At 32.8% G+C, this 21,401-nt stretch overlaps 1 protein-coding gene and 1 long non-coding RNA gene across 3 annotated transcripts in view; both read right to left on the bottom strand.

Moving 5' to 3' along the window:
• The window catches only part of LOC119635330, a 13,715-nt gene extending 4,029 nt beyond the window's left edge, over positions 1-9,686 (bottom strand). Inside the window, exons 1-2 of one of the 2 annotated variants that reach the window (XR_005247052.1) lie at positions 9,652-9,686; positions 7,814-8,021 (exon numbers count right to left, since the gene is read on the bottom strand). This is a non-coding gene — a long non-coding RNA (uncharacterized LOC119635330). Of the gene's footprint in view, positions 1-1,624; positions 1,913-2,020; positions 2,034-7,813; positions 8,022-9,651 lie in introns of those variants that run through there. The other variant, XR_005247051.1, reaches the window with a different exon arrangement.
• A 4,516-nt stretch (positions 9,687-14,202) lies between these two features.
• LOC119635397 (heterochromatin protein 1) lies at positions 14,203-16,497 on the bottom strand. The gene is made up of 5 exons (XM_038030206.1): positions 16,410-16,497; positions 16,093-16,337; positions 15,904-16,023; positions 14,897-15,008; positions 14,203-14,825 (listed from the first exon to the last, which is right to left on the bottom strand). Exons 2-5 carry the CDS (start codon positions 16,201-16,203, stop codon positions 14,536-14,538), a joined length of 633 nt encoding a protein of 210 aa, XP_037886134.1. The 5' UTR covers positions 16,204-16,337; positions 16,410-16,497; the 3' UTR covers positions 14,203-14,535.
• Positions 16,498-21,401: the final 4,904 nt, after the last annotated feature.

Raw genomic sequence — 21,401 nt, 5'->3', positions numbered from 1 at the left:
ATATGAACATAAAATATGTTTATGTGTATTAGTTATAATTCACTTTTCAGACTATCCGTTTAACGAATGATCTGCGCTAGCTATTAGAATAAAAAAGAACATCGAGAAGCGAGTCTTTGTTGGCAGTTTGTACATTTAATCCTAGAATTGATTTTGGTGATCCAAATAAGTTATAATGAAGTCCTTTTTTTGTGTACTTAACTTCGGAAGAAGAGCGTAAATGTTTCATAGATTAAAAATAATTATAAAGGAATTACGAGCAATGCGGACCGAATATTAGCTTGTAATATTTATTGATAGCAAGTAGATATCGGAAACCCTAAAAAGCAGTAGAAACCTAAAAGCATAGCTTGTAGAGCAGAGCTTTAATAGCTTTGATCAAAAATTTCGCTCAGAAAACGATAGTTACCCTCAAACTATATTCGCTACTAAGACCCAATTCTAAATGAAACGAACATAAGGCATAAGGCTTCGAATATATCTGATTGCCATTTTGTGTTTTAAAAATATATGACTCCAAATATCCATTGGTAAAATTTTGCAAAAGTGATCTCAATAAGAAGAGCAATAATTTGTGTATTCGAAATAAGCAACATTGAGTGGGCCACAGTCCATCATTAAATAGTCCACACCACTCTACAGATATTCATGTAACGACTTCCCACAATGAAACATTATTTGATAGGTTATCGCAAAAGTATTCGTCGTTGACCTAAACATGACAGTGAACTAAAATTTCGCAAAAGCATCTCAAAAATTGTGACCAGCAAGACGAACTTAAGGACAGACCATCCTAGTTCGATCCAGAAAGTGATTTATAAAGCGAATCTGAACGAATCGCTCAGATAAAAGATGAGTCGATATCAAGTCCTTCTAGATATCAAATGCATCCGACACAAACTTAACATACCCTTGTACCACAAAAACATTTAATAGTTTCAACTGTAATCCTACGCAGGAGTTGGTACGTAATACGATGCCAACACATAGTCCACATAGAAATGGAAAGAGCAAAGGGTTTCTCCTTCTTCTCGTGGAAACAATAAAATGTTCGCTTTATGTTCTAATCGACCACGATACGCATTTCCACATATTTTTCTACTCGACAAACATTATGCAATGATTTAACTGATGTAACCTATTCTCGTTTTAACGCAAGCTAGTGCTGGATCTAGGGCTTCGCCAAATTTTTCTTCGTTTAAAGCGCTTCGCCTGCATTGTCACATAGATAATGAAATAACAAGAAGCATAAAAGCGCGATTTAGAAATTTTTTTTTCGTGACAGTTGGAACTGGATGCTAATCTAAGCCGATTGTAACATTCTCCTTGTTTCTGTATTTTACAAGTAAATGAGATGTTTTGGGTCCAGAAAAATATTTTCATTATTCAATATTAAAAGGAGTTGCTGAAACATAGCACCAGCCTAGACAAGGACAAAGGCTTTTGAAAATGGTTTCGTTCGTACCACTTTCTCGATCACTTCCACAAATTGTCTTATTTTGAAACGTCGTTATATGAACAATTATAAGATGGTGTAGAATGTTTAATGGTGATCCGCAGCTAGTCGTGGGTGGGCTTGTATTTAAAAAAAAAAAAACTCTGTAGAAAAATTTTAATCACTTACCCCCTTGACTTAACCGTTAATATATAGATGCTAGCTGCTTAAATTTAATATTAAAATATAATGAGTGGAATTTGATGCTCATTTTTATTAAGAAAAATGTGAAGCAGTATGCAACGGCTCTATCTTGTTTTTTTTTTTTTTCTTTTTCTCTTCTTTAGCAATTAATCTAAATCCGATTTTATTAGAACATGACTTCGTAGAAGGTGTAAAGTAAGAATAGCAAAAATGCCAGGATTAAGAAAGTAGTAAATAAGCTTCTGGCTTCATTCATCTTGATTAAGGAATTTTCTAAAAAAAAAAATATGTAAAAAAGAAAATTTTAAGAAATTTTAATTTTTTTTTTTCAACTAAAACACATTTTCGGTTTTATTATATATAAATTTTTAATTAACGCACATATTTTTGTGTTTTTTTTTTTTTTTTTGTTTTTTTCTATTAAGAAATTTCGAAAAAATTTCAAATTGATCTTTGACGCCGTTCGTAACGAGTGAAATGCTACAACTGAAATGCTTCCGAAACTCGAAGAAAATTCTTTATGAATTTTCCTTTTCTTTGGATAGATAAATATATGTATGTATCCAAAGAAAATGAAAATTCCAAAATTTTCTACGTTTAATTATATTAACGAACACAATAGGTTAACATAAATACATATACAGATTTAAATATATACATAGATTTATGCGAGCGTGTATTGTTGTATATCTAAGAAGATACATACTTTTAGTGTTATTCGTGTATCTATGTATTGGAATATACTTTGCAAGATACTAAATATATAAATCTTTCCATCAGCCGGAATAAGTAAACATAAAGCAAGTAAACTAGAAAATTTTATTCAGGTTTTGCCGAATTTTTTAAGCCCATTCGTTATCTTTGTTCTAAAAGTATTTTGAAAAATCCATTCAATTGAAACTTGGATGGGCGTAAGCGATCTTTTTTACTTTTGTACAGGTTCTCTAGCACCGTTCACAGAGCATGCGTGTATCGTGATAGTATTTGCTTTTGAAAATAGGACAGACGGACGGACAGACAGATTTGATATTGGTAAAAATTGTGTATATATATACTTTATAGGATCTCTGAAGCTTCATTTTGGGGCAAACGGGTAGATGATATATCTATCCTTCGGTAATAGCTATAAAAAATATATGGTATTTAGCTTAACAACCAGCGAGTGGATATCTGTTTTTACAATAAAATTCTTACAAATTATTTGGCGAGATTTTCTAAGTAACTGCAAAAGTCTTTTCGAAAATTTACCAAATACTTAAACTCTGAAAGAAGTTTAAATGAGACACAAACAGACACACAAGTTCAACTGCATATGAAATAGATGAAGCTAAGGATAAAAAAGTTCAGACAGTTAAATAGGTTTGAGGGCAAAAAGTGTAAGGAGTGAAGATTTACGCATTATCTGCTCATCTTGCTGCTTTCCCTCAAAGATCTAAAGATATTGGAAATAATTTAAAACTAGAATTCAATTAGAATGCGATTCGTATACAAGACACATAGCACTTTTTTTGAACTCAATTGACGTAGCGACGACTCTAAGAGAAGAGAGTCTTCTTACCCTATTTGTGTTTGTAGAATTAGTGAAAGAAAGTGAATAAGCGAAAGAACATAAACGGACTACTTGCGCAACCAACTTAATGCTTTCCATTACTTAAGATCCGATATGTGCAGATGGTTATAAACTTCTTGTTAACGAGTTATTAAAATAATCGGAAATTGAACAGAAATTCTCCACCAAAACATTGTAAAGCAATTTTCCAACTTAGAAATACTCGTTCTTATGCAACAAAGTTAGCAAGTTCGCATGGAAGCTTGTTGCAATATCTATAGGCCATCGCGTATGAGTAGTAGTTAACTTTATAAACTTTATCTAAAGTTTTTTATTTTCAACCGATCAATTTTCTGAATGTAAGTTCAAAACTCTTGTAAATCCAAATGGAAAGCACACAAATATCATTTTCAGTTATCATATATTGTACGTCATATCGTTCATTAACAGATCTTTTTTCCATCTAGCAACTGAATGCCGTAGGTATAACGCATATTATATACACATATACATCTATTATAAAATAAATTATTTATCTATACCAGATATTTTTTCAATTCAAAAAAGAAGGCGATTAAAGTTATTATCTAGAGTTCAATATCAGACCTCTGGTGGCTCATTAAGATCAAATACGAAAAAATCATAAACTACGTAAAATTAAAACTATGCTAATATTCAGTGCCGCAAAAAGTGTCCCGTTTTTCTTGCTGAGATCATATGTGTACAATGTAAGGCATAAAATGGACACAACCTTCGCATTTGTTATTGTTTTTCCACCGATAATATCAATATGTAAAGGTATATGTATGTATGTACATGACAGATTTATGGTGATGCCGAAAAAATTACTTTTTAAAAGCTTTAGTTTTTTTTACGACATGCTATGATTTTTTATGCGGGAAAAAAGGAAAAATTATTGACATCATACTTGGAAAAATTCACTTCCTCTGCGACGTTACAACAACAGAGTATTCGTTCTAAATACAAAGAGTGCAGAGAATTTTTATTTGATTTATATTCGTTTACTGAAAACGATTGAAGGTGACCTTCAAACAATAATATAGTAATAAGGTATAGCGACAAAAAATTGAAGAAATCATCAAATGAACTGTAATTTTGACGACTTTGTAAGCTCTTAGTAAATACCTTAGACAGTAGAGCAAAAATTCATTTCCGCATTCTCTTATTAGGTCGATTCAGGTGATCCTTCTCTTCTCCCTACATATTTGCATAATGTCTATCGTTCTTTGCTTAACTTAAACTGAATCTCAGCGAATGTTCATAAGCTTTAATCGCTTCAGGGCCTCTACAAAGAGAAGCTTTTTAAGATTTGGTGAACATGACCTTCTCATCATTTTAAAGAATTTATCAAGTTTACCAGCAAAGATATTTCGCTTACTTGCTTAAGCTCTTTCAAGGACATGCAATCTTAGCCGTTAATAAAATTCACTGTCAACCCAAAGCCATAACAGATATCCGGTTGTATTTACTAGACTAGAACGCTGTAATTAAAACGTTTTCAAGGTTTTTTTTTTTTTTTTGTTGAAAAACTTGCTAAAAAAACAAACAATAAATAATAAAACCAATAATCACTCTGAAAAATTCAGAGTTTATTTAATTTTTATAGGCATTAAAATTTTTACATTTTCAAAAAGTTAGGCATTTTTAAGGAAAAATCATTCGCAAGACTTTTTGAAAACAAACTTGAGAATGTGAAAATGGAATTAATCGTATTCCTGGCAATGTTGAATGACATCAGGCGATAATAAATCATTGTCGGAAAGAATTCTTACTAATGAATTTCGTGGGCCGAGGAGAACGTTGAAGCTGCATGGAAAAAGGACAATCAAGTGCCGTTGATAGTTGAATTACCAATGGAACGTGTAAAGAGACGACAATCAAGTGACATTGATAGTTGAGTTAGTATTGTTAGGTATGTTTGCTTTTCATAGCTTCAAAAGAGTCCGCGCGCTGATTTGAACGCGTGTTGGACGCCCTATAAATATAATAATAACATATGATCTGCAGAAATGATACAACAACTAAGTTCTTACAGCAAAAAGTTGGAACAATTAATCTACAACTTAGACTATGACTGCTTATTGCTGTTCCCACGAAAGAGGGAACCGGTTGAAGACAACAAAGAAACTATATGAAGAAAATAAAAACCTAATATCTAAAGTACTTTCAAAAATGTTGTCAAAGATTTTTTAAAAAAATTAATAAATATGGTAAGTTAAATAAAACGACTACTTCTTCTTCTTCTTCTTCTTAATTAAACAATTAAAAAAAATTTGAAAAAAATTTCCAAAACACTTTAGCTTTAATTGTAAACGTAAAATTTACAATATTGCCCCATGTATACACAGTTGATTTCCATAAGTTAAGCATGTACGATTTCATAATTCTCTGACATATATGCACAAACATTTTCGCCCCCGTTTTCTATGGCTTTTAAAAAAAAACAAATGAAAAATGCGTTGGCAAGGCAGTCATTAATCTTATTTTAGTTCGTTAACAAATAAAAAATTGCTTTATAAATTTATGAATACATACATGCAACGCAAACTTAATGATTTTAAACAAAAATTTTCTGTTCTCAAATTTTTTTTTTTTTTACGTTTTTGTTTTCTTTATAAATAGTCAAGAAGAAGAAAATCATCGAATACATCGAATGTTTAAACAAAATGAATACGATTTTCATGAGCTCCAGCAGACGGATAGAAACGCTATACATCTTCGACTCTTCGGAAAGGTGAATAATAATTCCAAATAAATTTCCCAACCTTTATTACTGCCATAAATCATTGCTTGTTTAACGATTACATTATACAAAAGCGAAAATTTCCGTTTCATTCGAATTTTTTTCGTCTGATATCGACTTTTAACTATTGTGTGTTTGGCGTTTCTTCTTCAAAAGATAGCGTTCGCTTTCAAAGAATATATTTCAGTTTCAGCTTCAGACAAGTCTTCGTTCCAAAACCATGCAACAAGTTGAAAGGAGAGGCGAAAGGAGCGTTAGACTGATCAAAGGTACACGCATTACATGAAGGCTTTGCTTGCATACGCTAGAAAGTAATCATATCTCCATCTTTTCCTAATGCGCACTAAGTGGGTCATTTACTTAATTATTTCTTTACCTGCTTTAACAATTAACTTATGCACTTCAAATTGTAAGATAAAAGAAAAAGAGGAGCCTATAGCTAGCTACAAGACTTTTGAACATCTTACAGATTACGCACAGGTGTCCCTCACTTATCACGGCACAAAAGTCAAAGCAACAATTAACACATCAATCAATAAATCTTCGGTCTGACAAATTTATAACAACACTGTTGCGCTTTCCGAATGAACCAAGCCTTTAAACGATACCTGTCAAAACTTCAGAACATTCCGATAATTAATTCAGTCCTTATAGTGGTATTAATGACTTCAGTTTTCTAATTATCAAAGCAATGGATGAAAAAAATTTGAAGAAGAAGAAGAAAGAAACAGTGACACCAGAGAATTCAACACCAACTACGCTGGGTGCGCAAAAGCGCGCAAGTGCGCCTCACTATTTTGGAAATGTGACGTCATTCAACTTAAGTGCTCGCTAAATTATGGCTAAGGGAAAGTATTTTATGTTTTACTTAACTGTACCAAGGTAATGTTTTCTCTCATAACAATTATTGACCTCTTGATATATGTGACTATTAATGAAATGTTTTATATCGGGACAGTTAAAATTATAAGGTAAGGTGCAGCTGAGATGAAAAAGACAATTTTGGTAATTTATTTGCAAAGTCATTTCCGGAGATATGGACACAGCTAGGCATCAATACTAGATGGTTGTTCAAATTTTTTGAAGATGGAATGTTCCTAATATAGGAAGGGTAGACAATGGATGGAACATGGACTCATAACTATCTTTCGTCAACTGCGTGGACAATAAACGGCGAAAACCGTCAAAAGCAACCAACAAGCTACTGTTCAGAACACGAGGAAATTTTGACACATTTCGTCTGCAAACTGTTATTATTTAACACGTTAAGGACGGCGCTGTTTTTCATATTTCGCATAAACATTCGCTTGTGAGCCACCGGTGGTACACGCCCTCCTTAACGTGTTAAACATCATATGGGCTTGTTAGTAATGGCTACATTTATATATCATCCTGCCAACTTATTGAGTGACGTATTATGTGTAGAAAACGCAGAATAATAGCTTAGAAGTAAAGATATAATTAATGGACGATTGACAAAGGTTAGGCCGTCAGCGAGAATAAGTTTGTGATCCATAAGGCTTAGATGTTTCCAGCTAAGTTTCGATTGGAAAACTACGGAAGAACTATGAAGTTTTGCAATGAATGCGTAAAGACTCATCTGCATAATGGAAAGAAACATTTAGAGATAAAGTTAATCCATTATTTGCTTAGTAGGGGTATCTGGTAACGAACAATCTCTGATAAGCCCTCGAAGTATGGGCGAGATTGTTGGGTCACATATTATTATTTATTGCGTAAAGACTATACCTGATACAACTCCATGTATGGAAATAAAATAAATGCGTTAACAGTTAGCAGGCATTGACTCTATAAAATTTACAGTTATGTCGATTTTTTGTAATAACAATTGTTTACTTACCATTCTTAATACGCCTTTAAAAGCAAAGTTTTCTTTTAATTATAATTTTTTAATTTATACACCGACATGCTCTTAGTTTTCTGTAGAAAAATGTTTATTTAACGTTGCCGGACTTAGAACATGGCATAGAGCATCCATAAGAAAATTAAGAGAAAAGCCAATATTAGGAAAGTGGAGAATAAACTCTTACCCTCACTCATATTTAAAGCTGAAATATTTGAAAAAATAAAACTTTGCATTAGAATCGTAAGTAAAGAAATTAAATAGTTGTAAGTAGTAAGTAAAGTAAAAGAAATAATATCGTAAGTAGGGAGAAAATTATGCTGAGCTTAAAACAAAAAGCAAAACTTCTTTTAGTGCACTATGTCAATATATGAAGGGGATAGAACACTCGGTGCCTAACACCGGCCTATTAGACGTTTTATGGGAACTGTTCGTTAAAGTCATCCGATCTAAATCATTTTGAAGAGAGTTGGGTCAAAACATATCAACGGTCCAAAGTTCATCGAAATATTTCAAAAACTGCGGTTTGTACGTTGAACACAAGAAAAAAGAAGAAGTGAGGAGAGAGAGACAAGATCGATTCGGAATACATATAGTAAAAAGTAGTAGTACAGTCTATCCCAAGTCCTTCTGCGTGTTGCATACGTTCGCAGAAACTTAATATACCGCTTGTGGTAATAAAACCTTTCAGGTTACCTCAGTAAGCTAGAGCGACCCATGCAAAATAGCAATATATCAAAGGCAATGTGAAACAAGTAAGAAAAATTTAATTCCTCTTTGACCGGATCTTTTGCACTCAAACACCGCTGTCGAGGGAGTGACAGCGATATTTTCCGGTTTTGTACGGGTTCTATCGGGTTTCGATCGCTAAGTCTACTCTAGGACACGATTAATAAGGAAAAGGGCAATTTTTTTTTGCCTTTACATCGCATTATGGAAATGGCCTTTGACTGATTTCGCCAATTTTCGATATAAACCTATCTGCAATACCTTCCTTTATTTGCGACAAATTTGAAGTCCGTATATTAGCTTCTGCATTCAAGAGAAAGTTTGCCACATAAATCCAAAGCGAGACGGGAGGACGGATATGCCTGGATGGATTTAATATTTGTTATGGGCCGAGAACAAATACACTTTGTAGGATTTATGCAATTTTCTTCCATCTGTTGCAAGTCATCCTTCGGTGATAGGTATAATAAAATGAGAAATTCAATCGTAAACTATGCCTTAATACGGATATTGTAGAACTTCAATTGCGAACTTGTGCAAGTTAACAATTTATTTAAAGTGCAGTAAAAACACCTACACAATAATTTTACTTCTCCATAAGTGAGAACGTTTTGGAAAAATTGTTATTCCAAACTTTTACTTTTCGTACTGATTAAAAACGAACTTACCGACCGGCATAATTGGTCCCTTAAATTAAAGACAGATGAAATTAAGAAATCAAAAATGATTGACCCCTCGATCAGTCCACATCTTCAGAGCGCTCAATAAATTACGCAAGTTTTAAGAAAACTTATAAGGGCAGCATGTCTCCTCTCAAAATATTATAGAACCAGATCCCTACATAGTTGAGACAAACTTAAGAGTAGGTCTAAATAGAACTAGGACTGAAGAAATCATACAACCCATAACAAGAAAACTGGTGTTATAAAGCATTTGACTGGCTAGGTCTAAAATGGCTCGTAATTGAGAAAATGCCGAAAAATTCAAATTATTTCATCAAAAAGTACGATTCGTGACCGATATATATATATACTTTGTGCGTTTTATTAAAACTTCTTTGTTTCAATGAACTTCTCATGAAACACTTTTCTTGCACAAGTTCCCACCTTTTGTGTTTTCTTTCGTTCTTCACTTAAAAGAAAATTTAGTCCGCGCACACACAGGCAACACCCACTGTTATTAACTGCCGCAAACGAAATACTTAACTAAATTAATGCCCAATTGCGAAAACTAAACAAGTCCATGATACAATTTTGCGAAAATATATATAAAAAAAAGATGCTGTCACCTGCTGCAGCTGCTACTGCTGCTGCTGGTGAATAGAAATGCTCTCGGCATTTTGGATATACTTATGTAAAACCTCGCAAATATTTGGTGGACTATATTTACACATAGATAGAGACATCAACACTTTTTCTGCATCTGTATGACTTCCTTCTATGATGCAAACGAATTGAGTGTCAATATTTTGAAACGTTACGATTGACATTTTTAATTTGGAATGACAAAACGCATACATATACATAACATAATATATAAGAACATGTGCATTGCATTAAAAATTTCTGTATAGGTGTATGTATTTAATGATGTCAAAATTATCCATTAACACAAACATATTTTTTATTTAATTTCATTTACGCACATTAAATAATAAACACAAACTGCTAAACACGACATCAGCATATATGAGAAATTGTACAAAAACGTCTAAAGGCTTTTAAAGAAATCGCTTGAGTAGGTATAGGCGAAATTTGCTTTTCTTCCATTACTCTTTCGCTAACGGTAAACAACATTAGCTCTGAAAACGTATCATCCATCGAAATTCAAATAAAAATACCAAATACCTACACAAACTTATATTTAAAATATATTTTATATTTCAAAAGTCAAACAATTGTCAATTCTCAGTACGTTGTGAAATAATTTTACCAGATATAGTAATGGGGGCCAATCAATAGCTGCGTAGTGGTACATAAAAGGAATGATTTAAAAAAAGGTTCAAATACATTTCAAATTGCATTCAATAGATTCTTTAGAACCCCTTACATCAGTCCCTTTCCAAAGGTATCAATGTTAAATAAATAGAATCCCACTTCTTTTTATTTTTTGTGCACGACTGTTGCTCGAGTTGCTTTCTACGACATCATCTTTCACGTCAGATAGTTTCAAACGATGTAAAGAGAACGTTTTGACGGCGTTACTGATCTTTACTTGGAAAAATTTCGGAGCTTAAAAGATTATTCTGTACGGTGCGTCGCATGACCTTTTTATTGAGAAAGACCTGCAGCCTTTTTGAAGCAATTAATTGGTGGACATATCTAATTCATGATCGCACAACACTTGCCCGAAATATACTTGCACCTAAGCGCAACAGAGCCCATATTACGCCGATGTTCAAGGACATGAGTATTTCGCTATATGAGGTCGAGAGCAAAAGTCCAAGCAAAGTCGATATTCAATCATCTTGGCTACAAAAGCATCATGCCATACTCTGTCGAAAGCTTTGGAGATATCTAGGTGAATGACCTCACTTTCGGCAAACTGGCGAATAGCTCGGTTCCACTTTTCGGCGAGGCAACACATTAAGTCAACAGTGGACCGATTTTTGGAAAAGCCACATTGCCTGCCACTAATTAGATCGGTCGACTCCATATAACTAGCTGACCATGGTCTTTATGGTTTCGACTATAGTGGAACAGATTGCAATAGGGCAATAGTTTGCAGTATTTGCGGGATCCCCCTACTTGAGTTGTGGAACGTTGATAAAAATTTAAAATAGATTACCCGGAACTTATATTAATTGGTAAAACAACACTATGAGAATGACAGTATAATCCAACAATGCGTATATTGTACGTAAGAAAACTAATTTGTATATATACATATATATATATATAAGAAAAAGATTTTGCGAGTGTATTTACGGCATCGAAACGTTAGCGACACATAGCACCAATTTCTGAAACGATTTAGGCATGTCCGTCCGTCTGTCCACTTGTTAGTTGCCTGTGATAAACACATTCCGTCTTCAAATTTGAAAAAACTATTGAAAATTGTTGCGATTCGTATTGAAACTGAGTTAAATTGTTCGCCCCCAACAGAACACAAACCAAAATAAATAAGTGGTATTTTAAATGTATATATTATATTTTTAGATAAAAGTGGAAAGTGGAGAAGAGTCGTTTACCCCCGAATCTACTTTTCTTAGTTGTTTTTTGACAGACTTTTTATGGTTTTGCTTAGATATTTGTTTTTCGCTACCCTTCGCATGTTTCTCTGCGTCCTCTCTAAACCGGTTTGTTCATTCTTCCCTTCTTGACATAGGGATCTTAGGGCGTTGATTGCTTCAAAAAGCGTCATAATGAACTTAAAATTTCTTTAACATTAATGGCGTCTTTTGGCCCGGAAACTACAGCAGCTCTTGTCTCGCCGTAAAATTTGTCATTACTTGTCGTTGATCTTGTTATGTACCCTGGAAGTGCAAAAAAAATTATTACCTTTCTGCTGCGAGTGTTCGTTTATGTAACCAGTCACCTGGTTCTTAATGCGATATACGCAACATGAAGACAATTTGATAGAGGAACGTTTAACTTAAAGAACTAAAATTATGGGCAATTCTGCTGTAGTACTACTACATAGTAATAGTAAATATACTCTTGAATATCTCTTTACTGACGATAGCATATAAATGATTGAGTTTGAAATAAAATTTGCTGCAAAAATAAGAAAAGGGTTAAGCATAAATACATTATCACTTTCAATTCAATTAATTATATTGAGAGAATTCAAAACTGGAGAAAGATCAAATTAATCTTCTTTCCATTTTTTTTTTTTATTTCAAAAATAAAATTTAAAATGGGTGCGAACGGATCAGAAACACACATACGGTAAATAAGAATTAAAAATTGTTTGTTTACTAATAATACATCTACAATTTATCTAGTCTTCAGGTAGATTAGTATATTTGTTGTATCTATCTCTTATATGTTGTATAGGCATCATCATCATGGACGGATCCTTCTGCTGAGTCTCTTCAATTTTTATTAATTTGTTTATTTATTTATGTATGAAAGAAGAAAAATTTACTAATCATCAATTCATTTCTAATTGCTACATAATATAAATTCCTAACTGTTTCTTATGTAAGATCTTTTAATAAATATTTAATCTAATTTACATTTTTATACCCTATACCTATACCTATGCCACTTGTAGTATAAGATATATTAAGTTTGTGCGAAAACGCGTAACATCCAAAAGGGCTTAAGCTGGACCCAGCTTTATTATACCTCAGCTGGTCTGTCCATCTAATGTCTGCTCATGTGCACATCTCAATTTTTGAGATTTTTTTCTGAAATTCGGTACATCTTGTTTTGACTCCAGATCGAACGCTATTGAAAACGGTCCGGATGGGTTCACTTTTTCGACCAAACCCCATACAACACTTTATTTGCAAAATTCCTCTGAGAAAACATTTGTACGCTATCGAATACCATCAGCCCAATTTTCTTTAACGACTTAAATCGTTAGACAGCACTATCCTAGAGAACCTAGATAAGATGTCAAGTTTGCTCGATCACAAGAACCGTAAACCGATTCCCGGATGATCTAATAAACTTCTTATCCATTTTTATCATTATTTTACAGTCCCACAACTATAAAACTGCCTTTCCTAGTCAAAATATTCTCCATCGTTCCTTCTCCGCGAAGATTTTTTTTTGCTAGAAAATGCACTTCTGTTGTTTGCGCATCTGTCAAAGATATAATCGCGAGTGTCAAATTCTATAGCCGAATTCATAATTAGCAAACAAACACTGCCTCCTAAATAATTTATTGGCAAAGTGACATCCAACAGCCAAGCTATGGTAAAATATTTTTACTGGGAGATACTTTTAAACGAATATATCCACTATCAAAAAACATCTGTTGACTTATTTGGAGAGTTAGAACCGAGCAGGTAAAGTATTATAAATCTTTCACAACAACAATATTAAATTGCTTAGAGAAATATGATAGCATGTTAATATCAGTATAAGAGACGACAATTGAATAGAAACGATTTGTGAAGGGATAAAAAGAAGGTGGTCTCGGGTGCAAATCTCAACTGCAGTAGAAACATTTACACGAAACATACACACCTAATAATGTTCGACCACCTCCTCTTGCCTGACTATTTTCTCACCTTCACAATAAGGGACATTCCCTGAATGATTGGTCATTCGAAGCGAGTAATCCTTCCGAGCGCTTCAGGGAAAGGTCAAAAAATTTCGTCCGGATGAAAGCTAATAAAAAAAAATATTTTCGACAAAGTTTACAAAAGCTAGTCCCCTTGAAAATTTTGCCAGTATGAACGACTGGGCCCATTAGTCGATTTCAACTCACTTGCGAATTCTGCATATATAAATATGTAAATTAAACTATTAAAATGTTTGAATTTCAATTTTTGTCAATTAACGTCAGACTTTCCGGTCTTAGTAAATCTTTGAGAAGCTGAGATGGCTACGTCTACATCGATTAAAATGGACTCAACCGCATAGGTTTAGCTATATTGCTGTCATAATGGAAATGATGAAATTAGTACACCGCAACTTACCATTGGAAGATATCATTTTTTTTTGTTAATCTTCCGTAATTCGAAAATGGCAAAGAACACATTATTAGCAAAGCAGGAAATTATCCGCTTTAACAATTTAATTTACTTATTTCTTTCGATAAGGAAATACCCCCGTATGCAATAGTTTAATGTTGTAACAGAATCATTTAGATTTTGTAATGAAATGTGTTCAAATGTATAAATATTATAGTAAAGCAACTCGATAAGCTGCGTTTTTTCTCCAATCTCATAACTACATTTTATAGGATTCCGATTTTTTTTTTTTTTTGGGAATTAGAAAACATTAAAAATGGAAATCATAAAAAAGAAAATTTTGTTGTTTTAAACTTAAAACTTGGGACAAAATCCAAAATTTTATAGCCCGAGATGGAAATTATTCCTCGTTATCAGAATACCATGAGAGGCGTTCTTCATAGAATCTAATAACCATTTGCGGTATTTTGATGTTTGCAACCGAAGCAGGAACCATTTCGGCTTGATCGACTCCTTTGAATTGTATAAGAAAATAGAGGCCACCATTTGAATCTGAGGCACCTAGTATGTTCTCCGCTTCTAGCCCCTTATCAAAGCCAGTTAGTTCCGATTGTCTCGAAGACGCTTCTGAAACAGATTCCGTATCTGTTTCCGGGTTAGCTGAATCTGTACGTTTTTTTTTGGTGGTAACTAAAAAAAGAGGGAAAAAGTTAAAAAACTCGTTTTTGCAACTTTTTTTTCAAACACGAAAGAATCCATACCTGCAGCTTTTGTCTCCGTCTCATTCTTACGTTTGTTGCTTGCGGAACTAGAACGTCCACTATCCTTTTCCTTTTTAAGCTTTTCAGACTTCTCAGTTTTAGTACTGGTTGCCTAAATATATGCAAGAATAACAAAAAATTACAACAATTTTTATAAATGACAATGAAAAGGAAAAGAGTAACAATAGTTAATTGAGTGTATATATTGCATATATATATATATATATATATATATATATGTATAATTTCCAATATAAGACTGTCTAGAAAATCTGATAATAGGCTTTCTACTAAGCCCCAAATTAGAGCTAATACAATTTTAAAAACACGTGAGAGCACCACATGTAATAAAAAAAATATCCCAAACTTTATGGCCTGTAGAAAGAGCACAAGAAAACAAGCTAGATAAGCGGACGAATGGATACGTAAGACTTAGAAAATAATTGCAAATCGACCGATGTAATGAAAGATGGGTGTATTTCAAATCATTCTGAGCATAGCGTACATTCGCACAAACTTAATATACCTCTGTACAAGAGGTGGTGTAAGGATATAAATATAAATAATAATTTACTTAACATTCGCTTTCGCAATAAATTGCCGAAGTTGAAAAGACTATACCCACATTCTGTGCTTGTCAACCCTTAATTATCTCAAATTCGAGTACTTTGGAAATAACGCGAACGCAAAGCCGGTTAGGTACATCTAAGTGAGCTCGAAATATCTATACTATGCTATATCTATCTTTCTATATATTTATATAAGCATGTTTAAGAAAACCTCCGACATATCTTGCAATTGCAAGTAAAAAAAAAAAATTGTGCCACTCCTGATAAATAATTATTTCCCAAAGTCTAAGGTCATTGTGTTTATGTCCTAATTTCAAGAAATAAAAATCCACTCCCAATAAAAATGAAATCTTTTTCTTATAAGTCCATTTATTCCCGCTGTACCCTTATTTACGAAACTCCCGCCAAATATAGCGTTTTCCACGCTTACTAACTTACCTCGTCTTTGGCTCTCTCTTCTTCATACTGCTTTATTAGGTCCTGACAATCTAAATTTTCCTCCGGTTCCCAAGTATTTTCGGATTCTGAGTACCCCTTCCATTTAAGAAAATATTCAATCTAAAAAATCACATCCATTTAGAAAGAAATACGTACACCCCAAAAATTTTCTTATAAATATAAACTAACTTTTCCTTTGCGTACTCTGCGACCGCAAATTCTTTCCACTGCGTATTCCTCCTCTTCTTCTGATGTAGCATTATCTGAAGCAGCCTCAACTTCAGTCTTCTTCGACTTCATTTTTTATTTTCCAAGTAATTTTCACACTAGTTAAAATCTCTGTTAATGTATAGAGGGACGCCAAAGCAAACTCTTCAACCTACAATAAAAGCGGAATAAAGTTGATCTAAGGCAATCGCGAAATAATTTATGTACTAAAAAAAGGTGAGAAAAAGAATACATTTAGAACTATTTTATGAAAAGGCTTTCACATATTTACAACATACTTTATTCTTAAATCTGCAAATAATTGAAATAATCTTTTTTCACGTAAGCGCAGAGAAGCGAACGACGTGCGATTGAAAGACAGAGTTGCCAAGTTTCGAAATTTATCTACGGAAATTATTAAGATTGTGCGTTGTATGATTGATAATAATTTTTTGTACTTATATCATAAATTGAAAATGTAGAAATAAAAGGAACTATTAAGGCATAATAAATAATACTACAATACTGTATTATAAATACTACTATTTATAATACTACTACTACTACTAATCTGAAAATCTCTGTTTTCTACACAAATACGTCTCTTGTTTTCTATAAGAGAACCCAAACTTTGCTATTTTAAAAAATTGCAATTTTTGGGCCTATTCATTAGAGAGGGATTTACGTTCAGGTACTGTGTGACGTAACGAAGCCGTTTTGCAAAAAAAGTCGACCGATTGCCCCTTTAAGTGATGTAGAAAATATATAAAACTTTTTTTTAACGATAAGAATTATGCCATATATTACTGAAAAATAATATCAGCGACTGTTTTAGGCTGCGTGTCAAAGTATAAGAAAATTAGGCAGTGCTTGATTGGCAAACATGGGAATTAAAGTCGATTTGTTCATATGAATTGTTTTAATGTAATTAACTGTGATTCCTTTTTCTGTCAATCGTGCGCTGCCCTGTCATGTTTTCCTGTTTTGCTTCATAGACCAGCGATTCTGCATTAACTTTTGAAAAATCATTTGGTCATCAAATTTACCGCACAAAAAATTCATAACTGGGGCTACATTTGGCATACATACAATTAAAATGTATCACTTAACATTTTAATCGACTAGAAGAAAATGCAACGGCTACCCTTCACATACAAAAGACTAATAAACAAATGTGGGTATAAACGCTGACTTTATTAATTCATATTTATGCTTTGCATATTTGCCAAAGGAAACATGAACTAAACATGCTTAAAACAGCAAAACTCTTAATGACCGTTTGTTTTAATACAATACAATACAATCGATACAAATTCCTCTATTCTCATTTTCAGGTACTGATATTTACACAACCTGCAAAAGATAATTGTTTGTTTGAGTGTTTAAATGACTGCAACTCCTTTAGGAAGTACTGTACATACTTTCTTAAGCTATATTACTTATCCTTACTTTACGGTCGTCTTTATGCTTCTCTTTATGTTGCAGAGAAGAATACACGTCAGGTTTACCAAAACTGTGAGCTTATGTATAACTTATCTTTGTAGGAATATTATAGGCATACTTGAACTCCGACATTTCCAGTCCTTTATGCTTTAAGTCCAGCAAATAATCTCGTTTTCCGTAATGCTAATCGTATTAAATTTCGTTTATTGCTGTGATTTTTAAAAGAAAATACTTGAAATTTTTATTACAGGCTGTGACGCTAATAATATGATAAAATTGATAAAATTGGTTTATACTAAAATTAATAAAAATAATCATTTTTAATTTTGACGATAAAGAACTTTGCCTTGCAATGAGAAAATTTTGGAGAGAAAGAAAATTCATGTAAACCTTTACCTGAAATTGCAAAGTAATTGAGCTTTGACAACAAGAGCTTCGAAAACTTTGAAAAGATTACGAATGTTTCAAAAAGGGGCGAAATATCAGTTGTAAAATGGATTAAAAAAAAGGAAACGACGAAAAAATTTCCTATGTTGTGAAATATGGTGAGTTACAACATAGGGAAGTGTGGGTTTGTAAAACAAATGGAAGTCAGTATCAATTCATTGTTAACGTCAAACTTAAACATTTTCGCATGTTTGCGTTTTTCTAGTACATACATACGAGCATTACACAAGAAAATTCCGATCTTTCGTAGTACGAGCGAAAGTACTATAGCCCAGCAAAGACGTTGAACACTGATTAAAAATCTAAATGCGAGATTAGTATACAAATTCCAACCATCTGAGAAAATACAAATTCCATACAATTGAGAATGTTTGAATAAATTTCTTTACATGTATTGTGCGCCTTTCGACAATAAGCGTATACAATTATCAAGAATTTTGCATGTATTTCGACAATAAGCGCATATTCGTTCTCAATTATTCAACAGATCTGTGTAAAAATGCCATCGATGCGAGATTTGTATACAAATTCCAACCATCTGAGAAAATACAAAATACATGCGACAGCTGTTTATAAAGAAAATATGAATTGGAATTTCTTTACAATTTTCTAAAGCTGCAGCAAATGAAGAAGAGCAAAAGCGACGAAGACAAGGAAGAAGAATCGGATCTCACACTGTAACAAACGTTTACAAAGCCAAAGCATGTACAATTGTGCATATGAGCTATGTATGGCGTGTACATAAGTGTATATATACGAATCGAATTTAAGCAGAATGCGATTGAAAAGCACCTTGTGAATCACTCCTTCATATGTGTGTTCGGCATTTTCAGTTTCGACATAGGGGTCTTTCGCTTCGATAATGCCTCCAATTACCAACGAAGGACGACATTCGGAAAGCTTTTCATTTTCTATGTTCAGAGCTAAATATTCTTTCTCACGTGTGAAATGCGCTCGTTCACGGTCATACATTCGAAAATTGACAAAACAGTCTCTCTCACATCTCTTCCCAATATAAGAGTGTTCGAAAGCGACTCACGTAGTTACTTATGTTTAATTCTTCTTTAAGAGTCGGGAATATATATTCAATGTTTAGCAACATGTCTTTCTTGTAACTCGAAGTAAGATACGCCCGTTTTAATCGTTCGGGTACATTGAAGCTTCCGATGGGTAACTGCAAATCAATTAAATTTAAAAATTCGAGATATCGTTATGCCAAATATTAGTAACGGATTTAAACGCATTGTTATAAATATGAGGCCAACACCTTTTATCAAAATCAGGATGAGATATAAAGATATTATAATGAATACAAATCTATGCAAGCGTCATTAATACAAATTAAAGTGCAAAAGCATTTAAATATCAATGTGTAGTAAGACCATTATTTAATAAGAAATCAAATTTCAATAAGATTGCATTTAAAACACACACATATCACACGCACGTATTGAAACAACGACAACGCAACAAGAACCCCTAATTCACCCTTCATCACTTAAATAATTTATTGAAAAAAAATTTAATTCTCTAGTTATATCTAGTTATATCTTTAGAATAAAATCCTGCTAAAAAAGGCATTCCACATAAAGCTAAATTAGCAATATTAAAACAAGAAGTTAAAGGTATAGAAATTCATAATCTTCCTATTAAACGAATATCTTAATTATTATTTATATTATGAATAATTGCCGTTGCACATATAAAAAATAAAGCTTTAAATAAAGCATGAGTTAATAAATGAAAAAATGCTAATTTTATATAACCCATAGACAAAATTCTTATTATTAACCCTAATTGTCTTAAAGTAGATATCCTACTTCCCACTTTGGTTGGTACAATTCTTTCTTTAATTTCGTGGTAAAATTCACCAATTTTTAGTTTTAGGATTTGCATGGGAGCCCCACTGTTTCTACTGCTTTCTTTTGAGAGTACCAAAAGCAGAGACAACGAACTACATAGATTTGCCAACATCTTGTTCAAAATTAAGATAAGAAGATTCTTAGGGACTTTTTGTGCATCTGTTATCAATAATATAATAGTAAGTAGTAACGATGTTAATTAGCAGTCGTTTGTATGTTTACGCTTATGTTTTCATTATTTGTATGGGCACTGATTTTGTCCATCGTTTCCTGACATGACGTCGCGTTCTCACAAACCTTTGCAGAGAAGAAACATATGCAATCATGTACTTAAATAAGTAAATTTGGTGTATATTGAAATATTTTTCAAAAGTTAAAAATATACGTTCTTAAAAAAAAATGTGCATTTTTTATTAGGAATCATTGAATATTTATATAGATTCCTAAGCACATTAGTTGGTAATGACTTCTTTTCATTTTCCTTTTCTCGGTTCCGTAGCATTTCCATAGTGTATGTCGCAAGCCAATAAATAAATATAGACTTGGTGCAGCAGCATTCGGCAAGAAAATTGTTTAGATTTCTTAAGTATCACAACAGTATCCGATCTATTGAGACATAAGACATAATTTATGGTATTACTGTTCGTGTCGTTGGTTTTATAAAGCTTTTTTTAGCCATAAGTCAATAACTTACGATTAAGCGACATTCTTAATGAAATGGCGAACCATCACATACAAGCATTTATGATGATCATATCAGTTGTAAAAAGGACAAAAAGCCCAAATTCTAAATATAAGAAAAAAGATTTTACTTTAAATGTAATATTCCTATAAATTCAGCTAATTCTGCGTCACGACAGTGGTCATGTAAACAAAATTTTCCCTTGAATTGTTAAATTAAAATTAAACATTGGGTTTTGATATGTAAAGAAAAATAGCGAAAATTACTCGTTTTCCTATGTTACTTATTAATACTCCATACATGGGTGTTATGGGTATTGAGACAGCAAAGTTATTCCATATTTCTCATTGGAGGCATATGTTTGCATATACTTTCAACAAGGGGTAACATTTTAATATTTTTTTTTTGGGCCGAATGCGGCTACGTATCAAAAGTACAACAAGGATTTTCATATACGGAACGATTTACACGTGCAATAGTGCATATAGTGGGGTTTCTGGCACGGGTCAACTTACTGATCTTCGGCCAATTCAGTTGACACAGCCGTCATAACTAAGGTTTCATTTGAAAAGCAAGCTTTGCCCATCGTCTAAGACGGTCAGGACCACTAATCTTGGTTTGCTCTTCAAATTGAAATAAAAATCTCTTATTGAAAGATTATTTCTCAACTTTTACAAATCAAAATTCTGTAAACATAACTATTCGATTGCAAACGGAAAACTGAATTATCGCTCATATTAATAACTTGTAAGAATGTACATACATACATGTTTTATATTTTTTGTTCCCGACTTGCAAACTTAAAAAAAGCAATCCACCATTTAATGGTTTTTATTCAAATTATATAGAAAAAACTT

This window comes from Glossina fuscipes, unplaced genomic scaffold, assembly GCF_014805625.2.
Source record: "Glossina fuscipes isolate IAEA_lab_2018 unplaced genomic scaffold, Yale_Gfus_2 26, whole genome shotgun sequence".
Lineage (NCBI taxonomy): Eukaryota > Metazoa > Arthropoda > Insecta > Diptera > Glossinidae > Glossina > Glossina fuscipes.
This window is presented reverse-complemented; position numbering and strand designations above follow the sequence as displayed.

Excerpts from the sequence above, each read along its gene's own strand:
- LOC119635397 (XM_038030206.1), bottom strand. The coding sequence starts at position 16,203 with ATGAAGTCGAAGAAGACTGAAGTTGAGGCTGCTTCAGATAATGCTACA. Across the intron at positions 15,009-15,903 it reads AAGAGAGAGCCAAAGACGAG|GCAACCAGTACTAAAACTGA; the intron begins GTAAGTTAGTAA and ends GCATATATTTAG. Across the intron at positions 14,826-14,896 it reads GACGGAGACAAAAGCTGCAG|TTACCACCAAAAAAAAACGT; the intron begins GTATGGATTCTT and ends CTCTTTTTTTAG.